We start from the raw sequence: 18,019 nt of genomic DNA, 5'->3' as shown, positions 1-18,019 counted from the left end.
GAAAAATAAATGGTACTAAAAAGGAACACCTGGATGAAAAAGTACACTACCAGTCAAAGTTTGGACTCATGTGTTTTTTCTTTATTTTCATGACTATTTACATTGTCGATTCTCACTGAAGGCATCAAAACTATGAATGAACACATATGGAATTATGTAGTTAAAAAAGTGTGACATAACTCAAAACATGTTTTATATTTTAGATTCTTCAAAATAGACACATTTTACTTTTATTACTGCTTTGCACATTCTTGATATTCTCTGGATGAGCCTCATGAGGAGTTCCCAGTGATGCTGAGCACTTGTTGAACATCTGTGGTCCATCTCATGTCATTTAAATGAGAAGATGAGTCCAAACTTTTACTGGTAGTGTACATCTTAGCATCTGAATTTGCAGATGCACATTATAAGGCCAAAGTCAAACTGAGGGCTGTGATTTCACAGTTTGTGCAGCCTCTGTCACCAAATGCTGCAAATGTCAGCTGACAGTTTCTTGTGCAAGCTACTCTATTTACAGTGTTAGGCTGATAATGTTCTCCATTTTCCTAGAGATAGTCAAAACCATAGAGAGTCACAGGACTTGTCCAAGAACCTGACCAGATAAATGACAACAGGACTACAATGTGCACATTCTGGAATCTGTTGAATAGATTCCACTTGACTGTTTCAGGTTTTGGCACTGATTGTTGGTGTGTGCTTGTGTTATTTTGACTTTCTGTTGCTTTTTGTACTGCCTGCTGATTAGATTGTGCTGCGGTGATTTTTCAAAATAAAAACGTTCTTCCATAACTACAGTTTAAATGATGATGATTTTTCTTATGATGAAATGAGAATGTTTTTAGTATTTTCATTGAGTCTCAGTACATGTTGCATATCTTTTAGTTGTTTTAGGTTATTTGGTCTCATCTGTTTTATTTTGCAGCTTTTATTTATTTATGTCATGCTTTGTAAAAAGTTAATGATAATAAGAGGTTCCAATAGACTTCGTATATTTCTTCACATTGCATCTTCTGTCACACATTACATCTGTGTGATGATATATATTTGTGTGTGTGCGTGAGTGTGTGTCAGATATTTATTAAAGGTGGATAAATGTTATAATTTATGCAAAACTTTGAGCTTAGTTGTCAAGGAAAAAAATGTGTTATGTCTCACAACTGTTATCAACCAAAGAAAACAACTGAAACAATATTACTGAAACTAGTAAAATTTAGTGAAAACTTGTCCAATGCAGTGATGACAAATTAGTACTTTTATTGCTGGATTCTGCAACTTTTCAGACAACCCTAGCAACTCTTTTTGGTTTTGGGTTTTTTTTTTTTTTTTTTTTTTTTTTTTTTTTCCAAAAAACCTTTAGTAACAAATTTAGGTCTTGTTAAAATATGTTTGGAAACTTTTAGCAAAAGTGACTCAAACGCTAAAACATACATTTTTCATCTAAATGACACAAAATGATTTTCTCTGTCAGTGAGAAACACACTCTGTAGCTGTAAAAGTCAGTGTTAACAACTTAAACACTTTATTGGCATATTTACTGATTTTTCAGACCCCTCTAGAGACTCTTTATCAAAAAAAGACACTAGTGACAAATCTATCAACTTTTTCTGGTGTTATTGGAGGCTTTTGGAGACTGACATGAAAGCATGTATCATTCTTTGTCTAGAACAAATCACTGAATATAAATCAGTCCCATTGACATTTACAGTTTTCTCTATTGTCTGTTTTTGGTCCAGTTAGATTGTTAATGTGGACTAAAAATTAAAAACATTATGGTTCAAAATGTTCTACTGTGACTTGTAGTCTCCTGGGACTGTATGGTTAAACATAATATATAACATGCTGCACACTTTTAATCCCCCTCGGCCAAATATGGTGTAAGATTCTGTTGAAAGTTACTGTCCTATGATTTAGATTGTCTTTGTGTAAAACTTATTAATTACATACCTTGAAAAAGTAGGTGAAGGTGACCTATTTTCAATAGGCTTCATGCCAAGATGCATCCATGGTATACATTTGGTGCAGATATCTCAATGCATTCTTCAGATAATGTGATTATGTCGTTGAATGGACAGATGACAAAATGATAACAATACCTCATTCAGCCAGAACTGGTCGAGGGGTAAAAACCAAACCAAACTAGGCTAATAAAGCTAAAAACTAAACAAATAAATAACTAACCTAATTAACTTCTTTACTGAGTCAGATAAACAGCCCATAATAATCACATTCCTCTTAGCTTCAAGGTTGAAATTTTAACCATATTCCTGTTGACCAAAACTGTTCAATTCCACTGTACATGAAAGCTTGTAATGGTAAGAGTTTGATTATAAAGAAGTAATATGTAGATAATAACCTTTAATTTGAAACTCTTTGGCATCGTACATCCCATCTGTTTGTACAGATACACAAAACCACACTCCACAGGACAGAGGTTTATGGGAGATTTTAATTCCAAAAGAAGTAAAGCAGTACAGCACTTATCAGGCAACATTGTGCCTCAATTAAATACAAAATAAAAAAAGTTTATCTAAAAAAGAACACAAGATCATTGATATAAAGACTTCAAATAAGAGATACAGTAATTAAGAAGAGCTTTGTGAACTCCATTTCAAGTCATGGCAAGGTGGTGTGGAGGCGATCCGAGTCAGGACTCACCGAGGACTCAGATCCATCCTTCACCCTTTGCATACATCAATGGTTCATCTGAAACTAAAGAAGTGTGTGTGTGTTCACTCAGCCTGGTCATCAGGAGAAATCCCTGTAAATCCCAGTCATCATTGCATTCAGTTTATGGCATAAAAAAGCCTGATCATGAAAACATGACATCAGGAAAATACTTTTAGCTGAAGTAGCAGAGTGGGGGGAGTAAAGTCTGACTCAATGCCAGCAGCTGTGGTGGTTCTAAACTAACACTAAACACTGATGCAGCATTGCTACAGCTAACACCAATGCAGATATGTAACATCAACCAAGAGTGTGAGTTCTGTCTGTCATAAAGCATGGCTTCTAGTGGCTCACATCATTCAGTGTGACTGCTTTGAAGGGGACGACACATTACATGAGTTACATTACATACGTGTTGGACTTTGCACATATTTCTGAGTAATACAAAAGTGTTCAGTGTCGTGAAATTGTCAATCCATGAGGACGAAACAATAATGGGCCTCATGCAAAAATCACTCATGTTAACAGATCGGTTCTTAAATCCTTCATATGAACATGATGCATTCACCACTTTTTCTTTCATGCACAAATACAGTTTACTAGTCCTGACCTGTTGTAGGAATCATGTGTAATTAGTTGCTGTAATTCTTATTTACCCCTCAATGCCATGTATATGTATGTACATTTCACTACTTGGAGTTTGAAACCCGTCAGTATTCCATATTTGGTTGATAATCTGCTGACACAGCTGGTGATACAGGTGACATTCATCATTGTATGCAGGCTTTCTACACCGTTTTCTTCAGTTCTGATATAAGTAACATGTTCTAGTGTTAGGCCCAAAGTGCAGAAAACACAAGAAAGGTCCTCCTCTAAGACTGACCACTGAGAGAAGAGGATTCTGATTGTCTGTTTAGGGCTAGTTCCAATTTCTAAGGCCTGGTTTGGTTTTCCACAGAACCATATCACTACATCACTCTGTGTGTGTATGTTGGTTGGTGTGCCAGTGGTAATGTTAGAAAGAAGCATCCTAACATTATGTCTACCAAGCTAGCTGACAATAAGTAATGATTTTGGATAATTGGGGTCATAGAAAGTAGTTTTAAGATGTATGACCAAATCTATGTTTTTTAAGTAAGTAGCCAACCATTAGCAGCCAGTCTCGAGCCACTGCTTTGATTTCTCTTCCCACCTGAAGCTGTTTTTTCTTCTCTACCTGTTGTTTTTTTAAATGACAGTTGGAACGTTTTAGTTGTTCTTCTTGGTCAGGCTCATGGTAATCCCTCCCTCAGCCACAGCCTCAATGGAAAATGGATCACAGATTCTTCAAGTTTTTCAGTTGTTTCTTCATCAGTACACATCACCAAACTATAACAGATAGAAGCTCACAAAATGCACAAGGATAATGAGGAATTATTGAACAAAAAATTATGGGAATGATATCTAGCATAGAGACAGTTGGACATTTATAACTGACAGACAGTGTTAATTGCGAAGCCAGTGTTACATCCCTCTGGACATGACACTTGAGTGCAGCAGATCTGAGTTGGCTCTGAGAGAACCCTCGGTCTGTATGTGCATCATATACCGCTGTCCTTTTGGATTTTTAAATATGCAATAATATTTCCAAAACTGTTGTATATAAAATTTTCAAAGTCCACACTGAAACTGTTAGCAGACTTTCTAATTGGATGAATGAATAGTCAAGCCTTAGTGTTAAATAGCCGAACCTTCTTGGGGTCAGGTACAGCGATAGACCCCCTACCCCCAGCCATGCAGGACATTAAAGCTGAGACACAGTGGGGACGCACACCTCTACATACAACCATGCAACAATGCAGCTATGACACCTTCATGTACAGGACAGACATCACAGCTGTTTTCCAATGTTCTAAGTCAGTCCATGACAATGGTACATCTTTCCTGAGATAAAAGTCCTCCTGTCTAAATGGAACCAAGATGTATGAGTGAGTAAAGTGTTTTTCTACTGGAGACCAGACCTGTATGAATGTCACAGATAACTTTGTCTTTGGTCGTACAGGACTGACTGTGAACTTCAAGCTTGTCAGAGAATGAGGGAGTGGCACCTGAGATAGAAATCGGCAGCAGCTGTGGGTTGTGTGGACGTGGATTTGCTTGGTTCAGTGTGTTGACTTCTAGGCTCAAATGACAGAGGTGCTGTTCTGACCCACAGTCTTTCGGACAGGACTCTCCTCTGGAGCCAGATCCACATCCAAAAAGTCAGGTTGCTCACAGTCCTGGGACATTTTGTTTGTTTCATCATTGCTCTTCACTGTCTCTTGGGTTCTGCAGCATAGGCCAGACTTGGCTGGGCTGACCAGGGCCAGGCAGATCGAACTGAGACCCATGCCCACAGCACACGAGTAGAAAGCAGCACCGTAGTTATCTGTCATATCCACCAAAACACCTGTAAGGAAGGACAGACAGCCTTTAGCATGACAGGGAATGACAGAGGTCAGCTGACCCATGAAGGTTACAGGTCATTAGAGGGCACAAATACACCATCTAGTTTGTTTACTCCACAGAGTAAAAGAAGATCCAGATCATTAGCCACTGTACTGTTTACAGTCACAGTTATGACTTCCTCTTCTTCTAGATTTGTGAAATGTTGCGTTGTTGGATGTCATTTTTTGACTATAAAGAATAGCTTTTAACCACAATTAACCATCTGGTTTCTTTACCTTTGATGTAGAAATTAGTCTTTGCACAAAGTCATAAATATTTGACATTTATTAGGATCATTATAACTACAAATACTTTTTGTGGCAATATTTTTGGTCATATCACACATCCTTACTTGAAATCATGTGACTGCGGTGTAGTTCATTTATAGCATTAGATTAAATGATTTACTTTTGGCAATGGTAAATGAAAATACACATTAAAGTACTGTTTCCCATTAGCTTTCTTCTGCAGTAATCCAAAAGCTAATGGGAAACTCCAAATAGGTTTAGTTGAGGGAATCCTGACAATACTAACATCTGGTTTATAATATAAAAACTTGAGGTAAACTGATTAATCAAAGGACTTAAGAAGGAAAATTACAGCTTGAAAAGATAAGAACCGCTCCCACTAGGATTTTTTTGCAGTTAGTTTGATGTTCACTTTTACTGATGTTCAGTTTTACTAATTACTTTTTACCCAGATTTTCAGTGAAACATTCATCTGATTTCGAATACAATAGAATAGAATGCTCTTTATTGTCATTATACATTGTACAATGAAATTGGGGGGAGCTTCTTCATATCAGTGCAGCAATATTAAAAGAGACAAAGTAGAAATAGTGCAATTTAAAAAGAAGTACAATAAGATAAAAGTGCAAAATGCTCTATGTACAAATGTGCAATAAGGCGTCTGAGGTAGAGGTATTAAGAAATTTAAAGAATGTAAGGGTATGAATATGAGGAGTGAGGAGTTATTGCACGTTGACAAAGAATAAATAATTAAAAAAAAGTTTTTAAGAAAAACAGTAGCAGCAGTGGTGTGTATAAATATACAAATATGTTGGGATATGAGAGTCTGATGAGAGATGAGAGTCTAGACTGATTAGACAGCTACCAGCTTTGTCCTGCTTTCCCCTAACAGATGATCTGTTGTGAAAGCCCATTATCCCTGCAGCACAGTATTATTACGTAGAAGTCAGAAACAAGACTAAAACAGATCCTGTACCTCCAAGTGGTGGTCCAGCCAGCCCAGCAAAGCTCTGGATGAAGACATACACGCCAACAGATGATGCCATCTTCTCGATGCCCACTACATCCTCCTCAGCCAGCAAGGGGATGTGTGTGGAGCCCACTGTGCCCATGAAGTAGCCATATAGGGCACAGCAGACTATCAGGCCCCAGAACTCATACACCACAGTGAAGGCCACCAGCACCAGGCACAAAAAAACCACACAGACCAGCAGGACCAGCGTCTTCCGGAACCAAACTCTGTTCAAGATCACACCGATAGACAAGCGACCGAAAATCTCAGCCACAGCCATCACAGAGAGCATGTAGGACGCCATGCTAGGCTCCACACCACGGCTCTTGCTCAGTTCAATGATGTAGAGCTGGGGGGCGAAGAAGCCCAGTGTGGCAAACAGGCCAAAGAGCGAGTACCAGATGAAGGCACCGTCTTTGAGCACAGAAAAGTCCAGGAGTTTGGGGCTAGAGGACTGAAGAGGACCAGCCTCTGAATCTGTTTTATCCCCCTCCTGGGTGAGTTTTTCTGGGCTGGCAGGTGTGGACAGAGACAGCTCCTGGCTGTCTTTGTCTTGCCTCTCCCACCCCATCAGAGTCTTGGCTTCTGGTCCTGCAGTCCTGAGGTCAACGTTTGAAGCAGACAGGGATGTGACGCCTGAGTCCTCTGAGCCCCGAGACACTCCTGAGCTGATGGAGGTTCTGGTTTGTTCATTCTCCAGTTCATAAACAGCTTCCAGCTGCTTCAGAGATGGCAGCTCTTTCTCAGAGTCTTCCTCCACTTTTTCAGGCTCCGTCTTAATTATTATTGGACGAAGAAGAAGCCCGCAGCCAATCACAGAAGACTGAAGGATGCCAAGAATCACCAGACAGTTACGCCAGCCGATATGTTCCTTCAGTATAGTGAAGGCTGGAGGAAGAGACAAAGCACAGATGAACTCAATTTCACTCAAGATCAGTGTTTCCGACTCCTCAGTAAGGAAAGTATCTATTGTCTGTCCTAAAGTCATTAGAACTTGCAAAATGACATTATCACCTAATTTGCATAATTGGAAATGTGCGTGTAATTGTAATGATCGATGTACGAGAGAGGAACAGCATAGTGTTTGAGACAAAAAGTGAGTATAAAATACCCTAAATATGTTTAGAACTACAAATGAACTGTAGTTCTAAAGTTCTAAACATATTTTAGAAAAGTCAGTGCTTATCTGTCAATGCTTATTTTTTTCTATTTTTTCCCAATTCCAACCCTCCTCCTTTATCTGGGCGTAGGGACCAGTTAAAGTGACCCAAAAGAGACACTCTGGAGGAGATACTTAAGTTAGTTATGTATATGTTTGTCTTCAAAAGTCTCCAATAACTGCCAGAAAAAGTTGATTAATTTGTCGTTAGTCTCTTTTTTGATAAAAAAAAGTCACTAGAGGGGTCTGAAAAATCACTAAATATACTAACAAAGTCTAAGTTGTCAACACTGACTTTTACAGCTACACAGACCGCTGGTTTTTCTGAGAAAATCATTTCTTTTCATTTAGAGGAAAAATGTGTTTTAGCATTTTGAGTCACTTTTCAAAAGTTGCTAAAAGTTTCTAAACAAATTTTAAAAGGAGCTAAAATTTTGCCAAAGGTTTTTTGAAAAAATAAAATAAAATAAAATAAAAAACGGTAGTCTGAAAAGTTGTTAAATCTAGCAACAAAAGTGCTAATTTGGCATCAATGCTCAAGATGTCTTGGTGAGTTAAAAGTCATAATTGTAAGCCTTTCACTAATCCTACGTATTTGATGACAAGGGAAAAATATTAACACTCACCTGGAGCGAACGCGAATATTGCAAAGGATTCACCAGAGGAAGCTGCTGAGGTGACGAGGGCTCGGCGCTTGGAAAAGTACTGGGCTAGGATGGTGACAGTGGGAAGGAAGGTAAGGCAGTAGCCAAGTCCTGCAAACAGAGAGGAGAAGAGAAAAGGGGACATGACAGCCACTGGCCCGCATGGTACGAACACTATGGGAGTGCGGGTCAAAGATCTAGGTGTCAGGTCACTCCTTTGTCAAGGGTGGCAGGTTGCTTGAGGTGATTCAGCTTTGTTACTGCAGCTGCTGGAAGACAAAAGGCATGTAAAGACAAAAAAAAAAAAAACAGAGAGAGAGAGAAACAGGGGAGAGAGGAGAGGGGCGCCAAGTTAGCTGCGATCCATTTGAAAGAAGACATGGTAACGGTGGGAGAGCTAGCAGTGCTTTCTGTCCAAGAAGAAAAAACATGTTAATGAACTCTGTTCACCAATTTGGTCTTCACCTGGAATAGGATTTTTAATCAGTCCTTTGATTCCAATTGATACCTTCCTTCCTCAGCCACTTCCTGTTCCAACAATCTTGAACTGAAAGAAAATTTGGTGTTTTTTTTTTTGTTTTTTAGTTTGTTTGTTTTTTGCTGGGGAAGAGAATATTTTTGCTGCTGCAGCTTTTCTTGTTCAGTTCTGTCAGTCCATCCAGGAGAATTCAAATAGTGGAGATTTTGTTGTTGACACTGCTAGAAGTCCCCTAAGATTATTCACTACAGGCAGACTACGAGACAAATATCTGTAAGAGCAAAACAGTCATTCTTTACATGGCACGTTACAATTGCAAAACAACAACAGATAGATATGGTCAGTTTCGTAAGTACCTGAGATGATGCCGATGGTAATGTACATCTCATTGATGGAGCTGGTGAAGGCCGAGGTTATGGTTCCTAGGCTGATCAGAAAACCTCCCATCATCACCACTGGACGATAGCCGAAGTAGTTGCTGAGCATTGTTGATAGGGGGGCTGGGTTTAAAATACAACACTGTCATTTGATCTAAACATCATCCAAATCATTTCAATTAATATAACTCATGGCTTTTTATTCTAGGATCTTTGCTTTGAGCTGCTGTATGGATTCTGCATGATTATAATATTGAAATTAATACATACATTTCTAATGCTCTTTAAAAATACATTTGTGCGTCTCATTTTCTGAGTTCATCAACAGCAAAAACCACCGACTAAAACTAAAGCTAAGTAGGTATAGAAAGTGTACAAAGAATTGATGTTTTTTTTTTCTCATTGAAAAACAACAATTTCTCTTGAGAAATACTAAGAAAATATTTTTTTTCATGAGTCATTGTGATCCCATTCCTTCTTGTGGTCATTTAGTAAATTATTCCTCTGTTGATTAAACTGTAAGACCAATAAAGAGTTTTGATGTCAGTAGTTTTTGTGCACAGTACTGCAACTGGAACTGTGATTTCAATTTGGTCATTTATCAAGGAACACATCGTAGACTGCAGCGTTGCTTACTGAGCTATCCCTTCACATACTTCAGGGTGCAAGGGTGTAAGTTGGATCCAAATGTATTGAAGACTGCGGTGCACATATCGGTTGTAGATCTCACTTGACTTGTTGTTGTTTATATCTATAGATATTTTTATATATACTCTTAATTGAACTGAATCAAAAAATAATCTATAAATTAATTGCATACAAACATATTCGACAGCTGCAGCTCTATTTCAGTGTGCTCACAACTGTTTTATTCAAACCAGGGTAATTGGAAAGCAGACGTTCAAATGGCTGACACAAGAACACAATAAGAGTAAAACACACGGTACGGCCTCAGTGACTGACCAGTGAATGTGAAGATGAACACACAGATGGAGATGACCCATGACACTCGGCTGTTCCCTTCTCCAAACTCGTCCATTAAATCTTGGAGGAAGACGCCTAGGCTCTTGATGGTCCCATAGGTGCACACCTCCACTATGAAAAAGGCCACAGCCACAGCCCAGCCCCAGCCCCCGTCAGGCACCTCCCGGTAAACATTTGGACCCAAGCAGCGTTGGAATGAGGGTTCCCTCATGGCTACAGCAGGTCACCTGGAAGACACACACACTTCCACATTATTACTCCTGTAAAGACTGATTTACACTCACTGCCTTTTTATGATTAAAGTGGAAAAAAATTATTTAGCAACTAAGTAGAATCTTACAACTAGAACTCTTGGAGAAAAACCAGGCTGGAAAATAAACTCTATGTCAAAACCTGCAGTTTCTTGTTGGCTCTAAAAGTGACTCGGTCCTCACGAACCCTCATGTAAACACTTTCCCTGTCATTGACAAGATTTTCCAGCTATCCATATTGTCAGTGTTATACTGTAGGGGACACTGAGGCAGATCTAGTGAATTACACTCCATGGTCAAAAATAAACAAAGAAACAACTCTATTTATCACACCGGAAGAAAAATCCAAGGCACTCTCTTTCAACATTAAAATGCCTTTATTATCATGGCATGGTGTCCACATGTAAAAGGCCAGCAGATGGTGTTACTGCAGGTCAAATAGAAATATTTACAAGTATACATGAATAAAAAACAGTGCAAAATTTACATATTAAAATTAAACCAGTGTAAAGTCTTTAAAACAAGAAACGGATAATGCATTATAAGAAAACAGAAAAGTCCAACTCTTTATTCAGTCCAGGGGGTACAGTGGCTTGGAGTTTAAAAATCCAGAAAGCCTCCCGTTGGTTTAATGTCTTTTGCCTGTCCCCCTTTCTTAAGGAGGATGGAATGTGGTCGATGCCAATAGCTTGTAGTGTAGATGGGTTGCTGTTGTGGAGTTCCAGGTGGTGTTTTGCCATTGGGTTGTTTGTGTTTCCAGTTCTTATTGCATATTTGTGTTCTGACAGTCTGTCCTGTAAACGTCTTTTTGTCTGGCCGATGTAGAACACTTTGCAGGTCAGACATTCCAGTCTGTAAATGATGAATGTGGTTTTACAGTTAATAAAATGATTGATTGTGTATTGTTTATGTGATGTAGAGTCCATGGAAGTTTTGGTCTGTATGACATTTGTACAGTGACTGCAGTGGCAGTGGCATTTGTAGCTTCCTTTAGGTTTCTGACCCAGCCATGATGGTGGAGTGCTAGGTTGGAGATGGCTGTGGACCAGTTTGTCCTGCAGTGTAGGACATCTCCTAAAGGTGATGAGTGGAGGCTGTGGAAAAATTTGTCTGAGTTGTTCGTCGCTTTGAATGATGTCCCAGTTTTTATTAATTATTCTTTTGACTTGGTCCGCTTCTGTACTATATGTAGTGACAAAAACTGTTCTGTTTTGCGTTTGTTTGGGGGGATTCCTTTCTAGTAAGGTGTGTCTGTCCAGATGTTTAGCTCTTGTATAAGCTTTTGTAATGTGGCATTCTTGTAGCCCCTTGCCTGAAACTGTGCAAACATCTCCCCTGATTTACTCACAAAATCTGCATCTTGGTCGCAGATTCTCCGCACCCTCTGAAATTGGCCATAAGGGATGTTTTCTTTAAGCCATTTGGGATGAAAGCTATTGGCATGTAGAACAGTGTTTACATAGGAACCTACAGTTTTTCAGGCTCCTGTTTGACTTCCTGATGAAAGCTTAAAGCCGAAACGCGTTGAAGGTTTTTAGGTCTAGATATGACCATGCCATGATAATAAAGGCATTTTAATGTTGAAAGAGAGTGCCATGGATTTTTCTTCCAGTGTGATAAATACTTTTTGAATCCTTTTTTCCAAAGAGCACCTCGAACAAACTCTTTTTTGGTCTGAGAAGCATTCCTTCACAAACATTTAAAGAAACAACTCTTCTGGAAAACTGAAGAATATAGCAAATCAGCTTTATCTTGAAAACCTATCTTTGTTTAAAAAAGACACTTTCTCAGTTTTTTTGTTCAAAGCGTTGTGTTTTCATGAAAATTACCAATATTCAAATACTGACAGGCCCTATCTTAAGAATAAATGAAGAAACTAGAAGCACTCGGAGAGCGCAGACCTCCGCCAAGGCTGATCAGTGGCCCCCCCCGTGGGCCCCCCCACCCCCGATCACCACCAAAATTTAATCATTTCTTCCTTATCCCATTTCCAACAAACCCTGAAAATTTCATCAAAATCTGTCCATAACTTTTTGAGTTATGTTGCACACTAACGGACAGACAAACAGACAAACAAACCCTGGCAAAAACATAACCTCCTTGGCGGAGGTAATAAATAATTAGGTTTCTGTGTTTAAAAGCTGACGTTCTGTTCTTTCTTTTAATGTGTTCAGTGTTCACATAGGTTTAACACAACACATTTAGTGGGTCTTCAAATATCTGTGGACATGATCAAAAAGGCTGGCGCTAACTGGTAACTTACTATTAATACTCTGGCGGGGAGAAAGTTACAAGTGTCAAACTTTCCAGCTGAAGAGACATATTACAGCCTGAAGCAGAAAAATATTTTTGGTTTCTATTGTTAATTTCTAAAAATTACTGAAGCAATATATCTTTCACTAACCTGTTAAGATTACATAAATTCTCGGGATAAAGTTGGATGAAATTATAAAACTGGTGTGGAATCTTCTCAGAATACCAGATTCCAGTTCAGTGATATCTGAAGAGTTCAAGGACTCTCTGCAAAGCATCTGTTAATTCTAGCAAGAGTTTTCTGTGAAACTAAACATTAAGATAGTGAACTCAAAATAAAATAAGCTCCAACTGCAGGTCTACATGGACGTCTATCCTGTATCTGAAAATCGCCTTAGGCTTTAAGATTTCAGCTCATGGGGCTTTCTCTGAAAGTGCTGTTAAATCCTGACTAAACTGACAACAAAATTTACATTTTGATTCATGGTAAGTTAGATAGTCCTATGAAGTATTTTTGGTCTGTATAGCTCTCTCTCCAGTTTTTCAATGGTTTGTCTCTTTTAATGAAAAACAGGGTGTGATAATGATATTAATATTTCTACAGAAATGCTCAAATACTGCACATGTATCTTACATCGCAGCCAATCCAGAAGAATCAATTGCACTCAGAGATAAAGGGCTAGACAAGACAGCTTTCACAGAACTAAATCTGACATTTGAATCTGACAAATTTGAAGACAATGATATTTCCTCACTGTTTCAAATCAAATATTCGCTCTGATGAACCATACACCAACTTCATCCAAAGGAAGTATATGGGTGGTTTATCTTTTTAACAATCATTTTGCGAAATTAACAAAATTACTGTTAAAATAAAGTGTTAATTAAAAATACAGTGTTTTCAGCATCAACCCTCTCGATCAGGCAGCTCTTTGTTGTGCATGAGCATGTGAGAAGGTTATGTGTCACCACACCCAAAACAAAACCGTGAGGTGATGATGTAAACAACAGGTAATCGTGCTCAGGCACAATACACAGTAAAAGCTCCACCTGTGGTCATGTAGGCCCTCAGAGGATGCTCAAGACACAAAGTTATATGGATAATGAGCAGGGAAACATGAGGCTGTCCCATTAACACACAGGTGTGTCAATCCAGATGTAACTCTGATCTAACCAGGAAGGGAAATCCTCATTGTCCTCAAACAACAATGGAAGACACTACTTATGTCAAATCACACAGGCTTCCTGCTGAGGAATACATGTCAACTCCCATCTCAGATTGTTAATGAAGTGAAGATCTGTTCACGTCATTGATGCCACAAAGAAGGCAATATTATATCCTCATGAAAAACAGGAAACAAAACAAACACACAGTTTCCTTGGTGATAGAAGTGTGTCATGTCAATTCCTTATGCATTTAGACACTTGTCTTACATTTCATTTACACATTTTGTGTCTGTGTGCATGTGGCTAGGGATGCTGATACCAGATATCAGTCCACTGATACAAACAGATAGACTGAAAGTGGGGATGATTCATAGATCAAATGCTGATCCACTAATTCCATCAATACATGTAAATAATTGGTGTAAAATGCAGTTTGTCATTTTTTCATGGTCATCAGATATGATCCATTTGGACGTTCAGAGGCTCCACAGTAAACAAGGAAACACTGACATCTACAAGATTGATCCACCAGCAAAACCCATGGAGTTTGATAAATCACAGTTGTTGGCTGACAGTGACAGTGGCTTGTTTTTATGTTCAGTTGCTGAAAAAGTAACTTGCCCATGCACATTATTATTAGTTCCTTTTTGGTTAAGTAAAGTCAGTGAGGATTCTCAAATTAACCTACCTCTGAGTGTGCTTCATTACTTGTTGCAAAGACATGACAATTGATAATTTAAATACAGGAAAACACCAGATTTTCACAGAAAAATGCCCATTACAGAGGATAATATTATAATAAATTGTGATGAATCACTTAAGAAAAGTTAGAGAGAAAAATTCAATTGGGAACTGCCACTGGGTCTTTATGGGTTAATTATAGCCTATACTTAGCTGAAAATGTCATGTTTTAATTTTTCTCTGTTTTGAGATAATAACCTTTGAATATACTGATCTTTTAAGAACACCTAGTTGGTCATTAAATTAAAAACAGGAAATACCTGATTTTTGCTGCAAAAATGCAGAGGATAATATCAGATTACATGGTGATAAATCACTTGGTAATGGGTAAATGTAGAGAAAATTTCATTTGGAAGCCACCAGAAAACATAGTTCAGAGTATTTATGGGGTAAAATAACCCACAGTGTGTAATTGAAACTTCAGGCGCCCTGCCTGTGTCCGTGTTGTCCGCACTGCAGTGGATGGATCAGGTCTATGACACACATCCTGGTGTCTGATCCATCACCGCAGGCACCAGGACGGTCAGCTCCATCCACACTGAGCCCTGGAGCTCAGAACTTTCACCTACACTGTTAACTTTGTATCTCCTTTCAAGCAACACATGACATAACACATCAGCTGATAACCGCCACATCCTCCTAAATGTAGGTTTAGCTGGTCACTGTCACACACTAGCATACACACAGGATCAAACAGTGTTCATGAAGGCTGGTGTTTAAGTCTGAGTCTGGGCTCAGCATCCTGACATGTGGACTTACCAGCGGTGGAATGACCGGACAGGGGACAGAAAGGAGCCTCCTGGTGGGGGAAAAAAGTCTTTTTTGTTTTGTTTACCTCGTCGTCATGTCGTTGACGCTTTAAAATAGCTAAAGCTCTTAAATAAAAGAGCTAACGGAGCAAAACATTTGAGAGCAAAGCATTAAAAACGGTATTATTTTCAGACGTCTTAAAGAATATCTAGGCTATTTAAGTCACTTCCTACTTTAGCTTTGAGATAAAAAAAAGACTGGTACTACAGAAAATATTGCTTTGGTCCTTTGTTGCTCTATTAGAAGCTGCTGCATCTTTTGTCTTCAGTTCCTGCTTGCTTTGGCAGCTCTTTACCGGCTCGAGCCGGTATTCAAACGCGGATGCGCAAATGTCTAGGCTTCATGAACGCGCAGAGCTAGAGGCGGAAAATCTGTCACACACACACACACACACACACACACACACACACACACACACACACACACACACACATCTATTTATTTATTTATTTACGTTCGGTCTGGTCTGATGCGGCTTTCCTGTACCATGTTGGAATGCTACTTTTGTTGGCTTAGACTGTCATTTCTAAAACTGTTGCTATGGAGACTGACCTCAACCTTATGCTACCTTTACGGGCATCACTGGAGTTCAACATCAGGGATTCTCAAGCTGCCATGTTTAAAATTATGGTAAAATAGGCTATATGTTTGCTGTCGTGGCAGCTGTGGAGGCGCACCACGGTGGATTTCAACCTCTGTCCACGACAGGCTTTTACTTACCGGATTTTATTACAATACGGAAATGCACCTCCATTTAGTCTCGGCTGTCGGCACGTGCTCTCGTGCGCGCGGATGAGAGATGCACAGGTTTGATCCAGTCCACAGACCACATCCTGTCCCACCCTGCGTGTCAGTGTACACGCAGAATGTGTCCACTAGTGTCTGTTATACCTCAGACCCGGCAGCACTTATGATTAAAGGACTTCCTCTTTGTTTTTGCTTTTTTCCTCTTTTTGCTTCAGGCGAGTCACATCGACTTAACAAATCAGGGTGGAGGATATTAAACGGGGTTTTTTTTTTTTTTCTAATAAGCCAAAGATGTCTTAATTTTTAAACAAAATGTAAATTACACAATAAAGCTTCATGGTTCAACAGATCCCTCACAGACAGCTAAACACGCTTTCTGAATAATTTTTATGAGTTGAAAACTAAATGTCCCAGCAGGCCAAGGCTGGTTTCTGTTGAATGAACAAAAGGCTGATTATTGTCTTAACACCAGGGAGAGCACGTGACCTCCACTGCATTGACCAACCTGTGATTCACATTTAGCTGGTGGTACAGTTGTGGATTATAAATCAAGCTGTGCTATTATTGTGACTGCGGTGGAGAGACTCCTTACAGGTAGTGTTGCATAAAACGTTGCAATATCCCAAACTCCAGCAGTGTTCTGTGGACACTAGATGAGCATGAAAATGCACTCTCAGCTCTCACTGTCATTGTGGCAGTGTGGGAGTAAGCTCCACTTTAATTTTTTATGCTCTTACATAAATTGAATTTGGCTGATCCCTTATAAAACAGCTGAGAATAGCACAGTACACAGCATTTTGACTCATGTATTATTACAATATTCATTTCAGAATACTGAACATCATCAATGCCATTCAAACAATTTAAATGATTTAGATATAACTCACCAGCTGTCAGCTGTTAAGGCTCCTTTGGTTTGTGTTGAGTGCACAGATGTCCCCTGACCTGGAATATTTCTCAGTTCCATGCAGGGGTGTGTCTAAGGGGTGGCCAGATAAGGTCCAGCCCTAGAGTCTGATTGGACTGCCCTCAACTCATAAAAGAAACGAAAACCCAGGATCTTAATTTACAAGTGACGTCAGGTGGGACGGAAAGGTTGAACCAAATGCCCTGCGGTGTGGGAGGCTGACATTGAGAGAGAAAAAAAAAAATTTACTCCTGGGCAGCAAAAGCACCTTACAGTTGCTAGTCAAAACAAACACAAAATAAACATCTAATATAACTTGTCCATAAACCATGGTCCAGGAATTGAATTTTGCTCCTGCGGCATCAACTACTGGCTTGTAGACCAGGATTCTGAAGCCTCTGGCATTTTAATTATCAGAGATGCAATGATTAACCTACCCAAATTGATTTTAAAAATTATTCGATTACGATTTTCCCGAATCAAAATTTCCTTTTCCTTAATTTCACGTCACTAAACATTGGTTCCACTGTTGTGTTTTACACGGACGCATATGATGCTAGGATCAACACAAACAACATGGAGCATAGCTCAGAAGAGAGATGAGGCAGAAAATATTTATACGTTCACTTTTCTACATTGGAACCATTACTTATCATTATAAACTTTTTAACTTTCACACAAATATTAAAAAGCCTTTATCGTATTGTATTTATATTTTTCAGTTGTATGTTAGTTCAATTTTAAGTTGTTAGTAAGTTGGATCCAAATGCATTGAAGTCGATATTGTTTGTAGATGTCAAGTGACTTATTTGTTGTTGTTCATATCTATAGATTTTTTTTTTTTTTAACAGTACTTTTATACTGTTGTTATTGTTGTTATTTCTATATAGATATTTTTTATATGTCCTTGTACTTTTATACTTATGGTTGTTGTTTCAGCTAGTTCTGGAATAAAGGAGAATTTAATTGTCATTTTTAGACATTTCACATTTTTACCATTTTTATTTTTAGCCTATTCAAATAATCATTTAATGGAATCAAATCAAAGAAAGTAATCAATAGATTATTTGATTTCACAAAAATAATTGATAGCTGTAGTTCTATTGATTAT

The 18,019-nt window shown here is 38.7% G+C and overlaps 1 protein-coding gene across 3 annotated transcripts; it reads right to left on the bottom strand.

The window, feature by feature from the left end:
* Positions 1–2,426: 2,426 nt before the first annotated feature.
* slc16a6b (solute carrier family 16 member 6b) lies at positions 2,427–16,981 on the bottom strand. 3 transcript variants are annotated; one of them, XM_030141574.1, is made up of 6 exons: positions 16,889–16,981; positions 10,012–10,259; positions 9,028–9,171; positions 8,176–8,304; positions 6,355–7,278; positions 2,427–5,092 (listed from the first exon to the last, which is right to left on the bottom strand). In XM_030141574.1, the coding sequence occupies exons 2-6, from the start codon at positions 10,241–10,243 to the stop codon at positions 4,827–4,829; spliced, it is 1,695 nt and encodes a 564-aa protein (XP_029997434.1). In that variant the 5' UTR covers positions 10,244–10,259; positions 16,889–16,981; the 3' UTR covers positions 2,427–4,826. The 3 variants fall into 3 exon arrangements, with proteins under 3 accessions (XP_029997434.1, XP_029997435.1, XP_029997433.1); XM_030141575.1 differs by lacking the exon at positions 16,889–16,981 and adding an exon at positions 15,975–16,108; XM_030141573.1 differs by lacking the exon at positions 16,889–16,981 and adding an exon at positions 15,204–15,571.
* Between the last annotated feature and the right edge of the window lie 1,038 nt (positions 16,982–18,019).

The sequence above is a fragment of the Sphaeramia orbicularis genome, chromosome 8 (genome assembly GCF_902148855.1).
Source record: "Sphaeramia orbicularis chromosome 8, fSphaOr1.1, whole genome shotgun sequence".
NCBI lineage: Eukaryota > Metazoa > Chordata > Actinopteri > Kurtiformes > Apogonidae > Sphaeramia > Sphaeramia orbicularis.
This window is presented reverse-complemented; position numbering and strand designations above follow the sequence as displayed.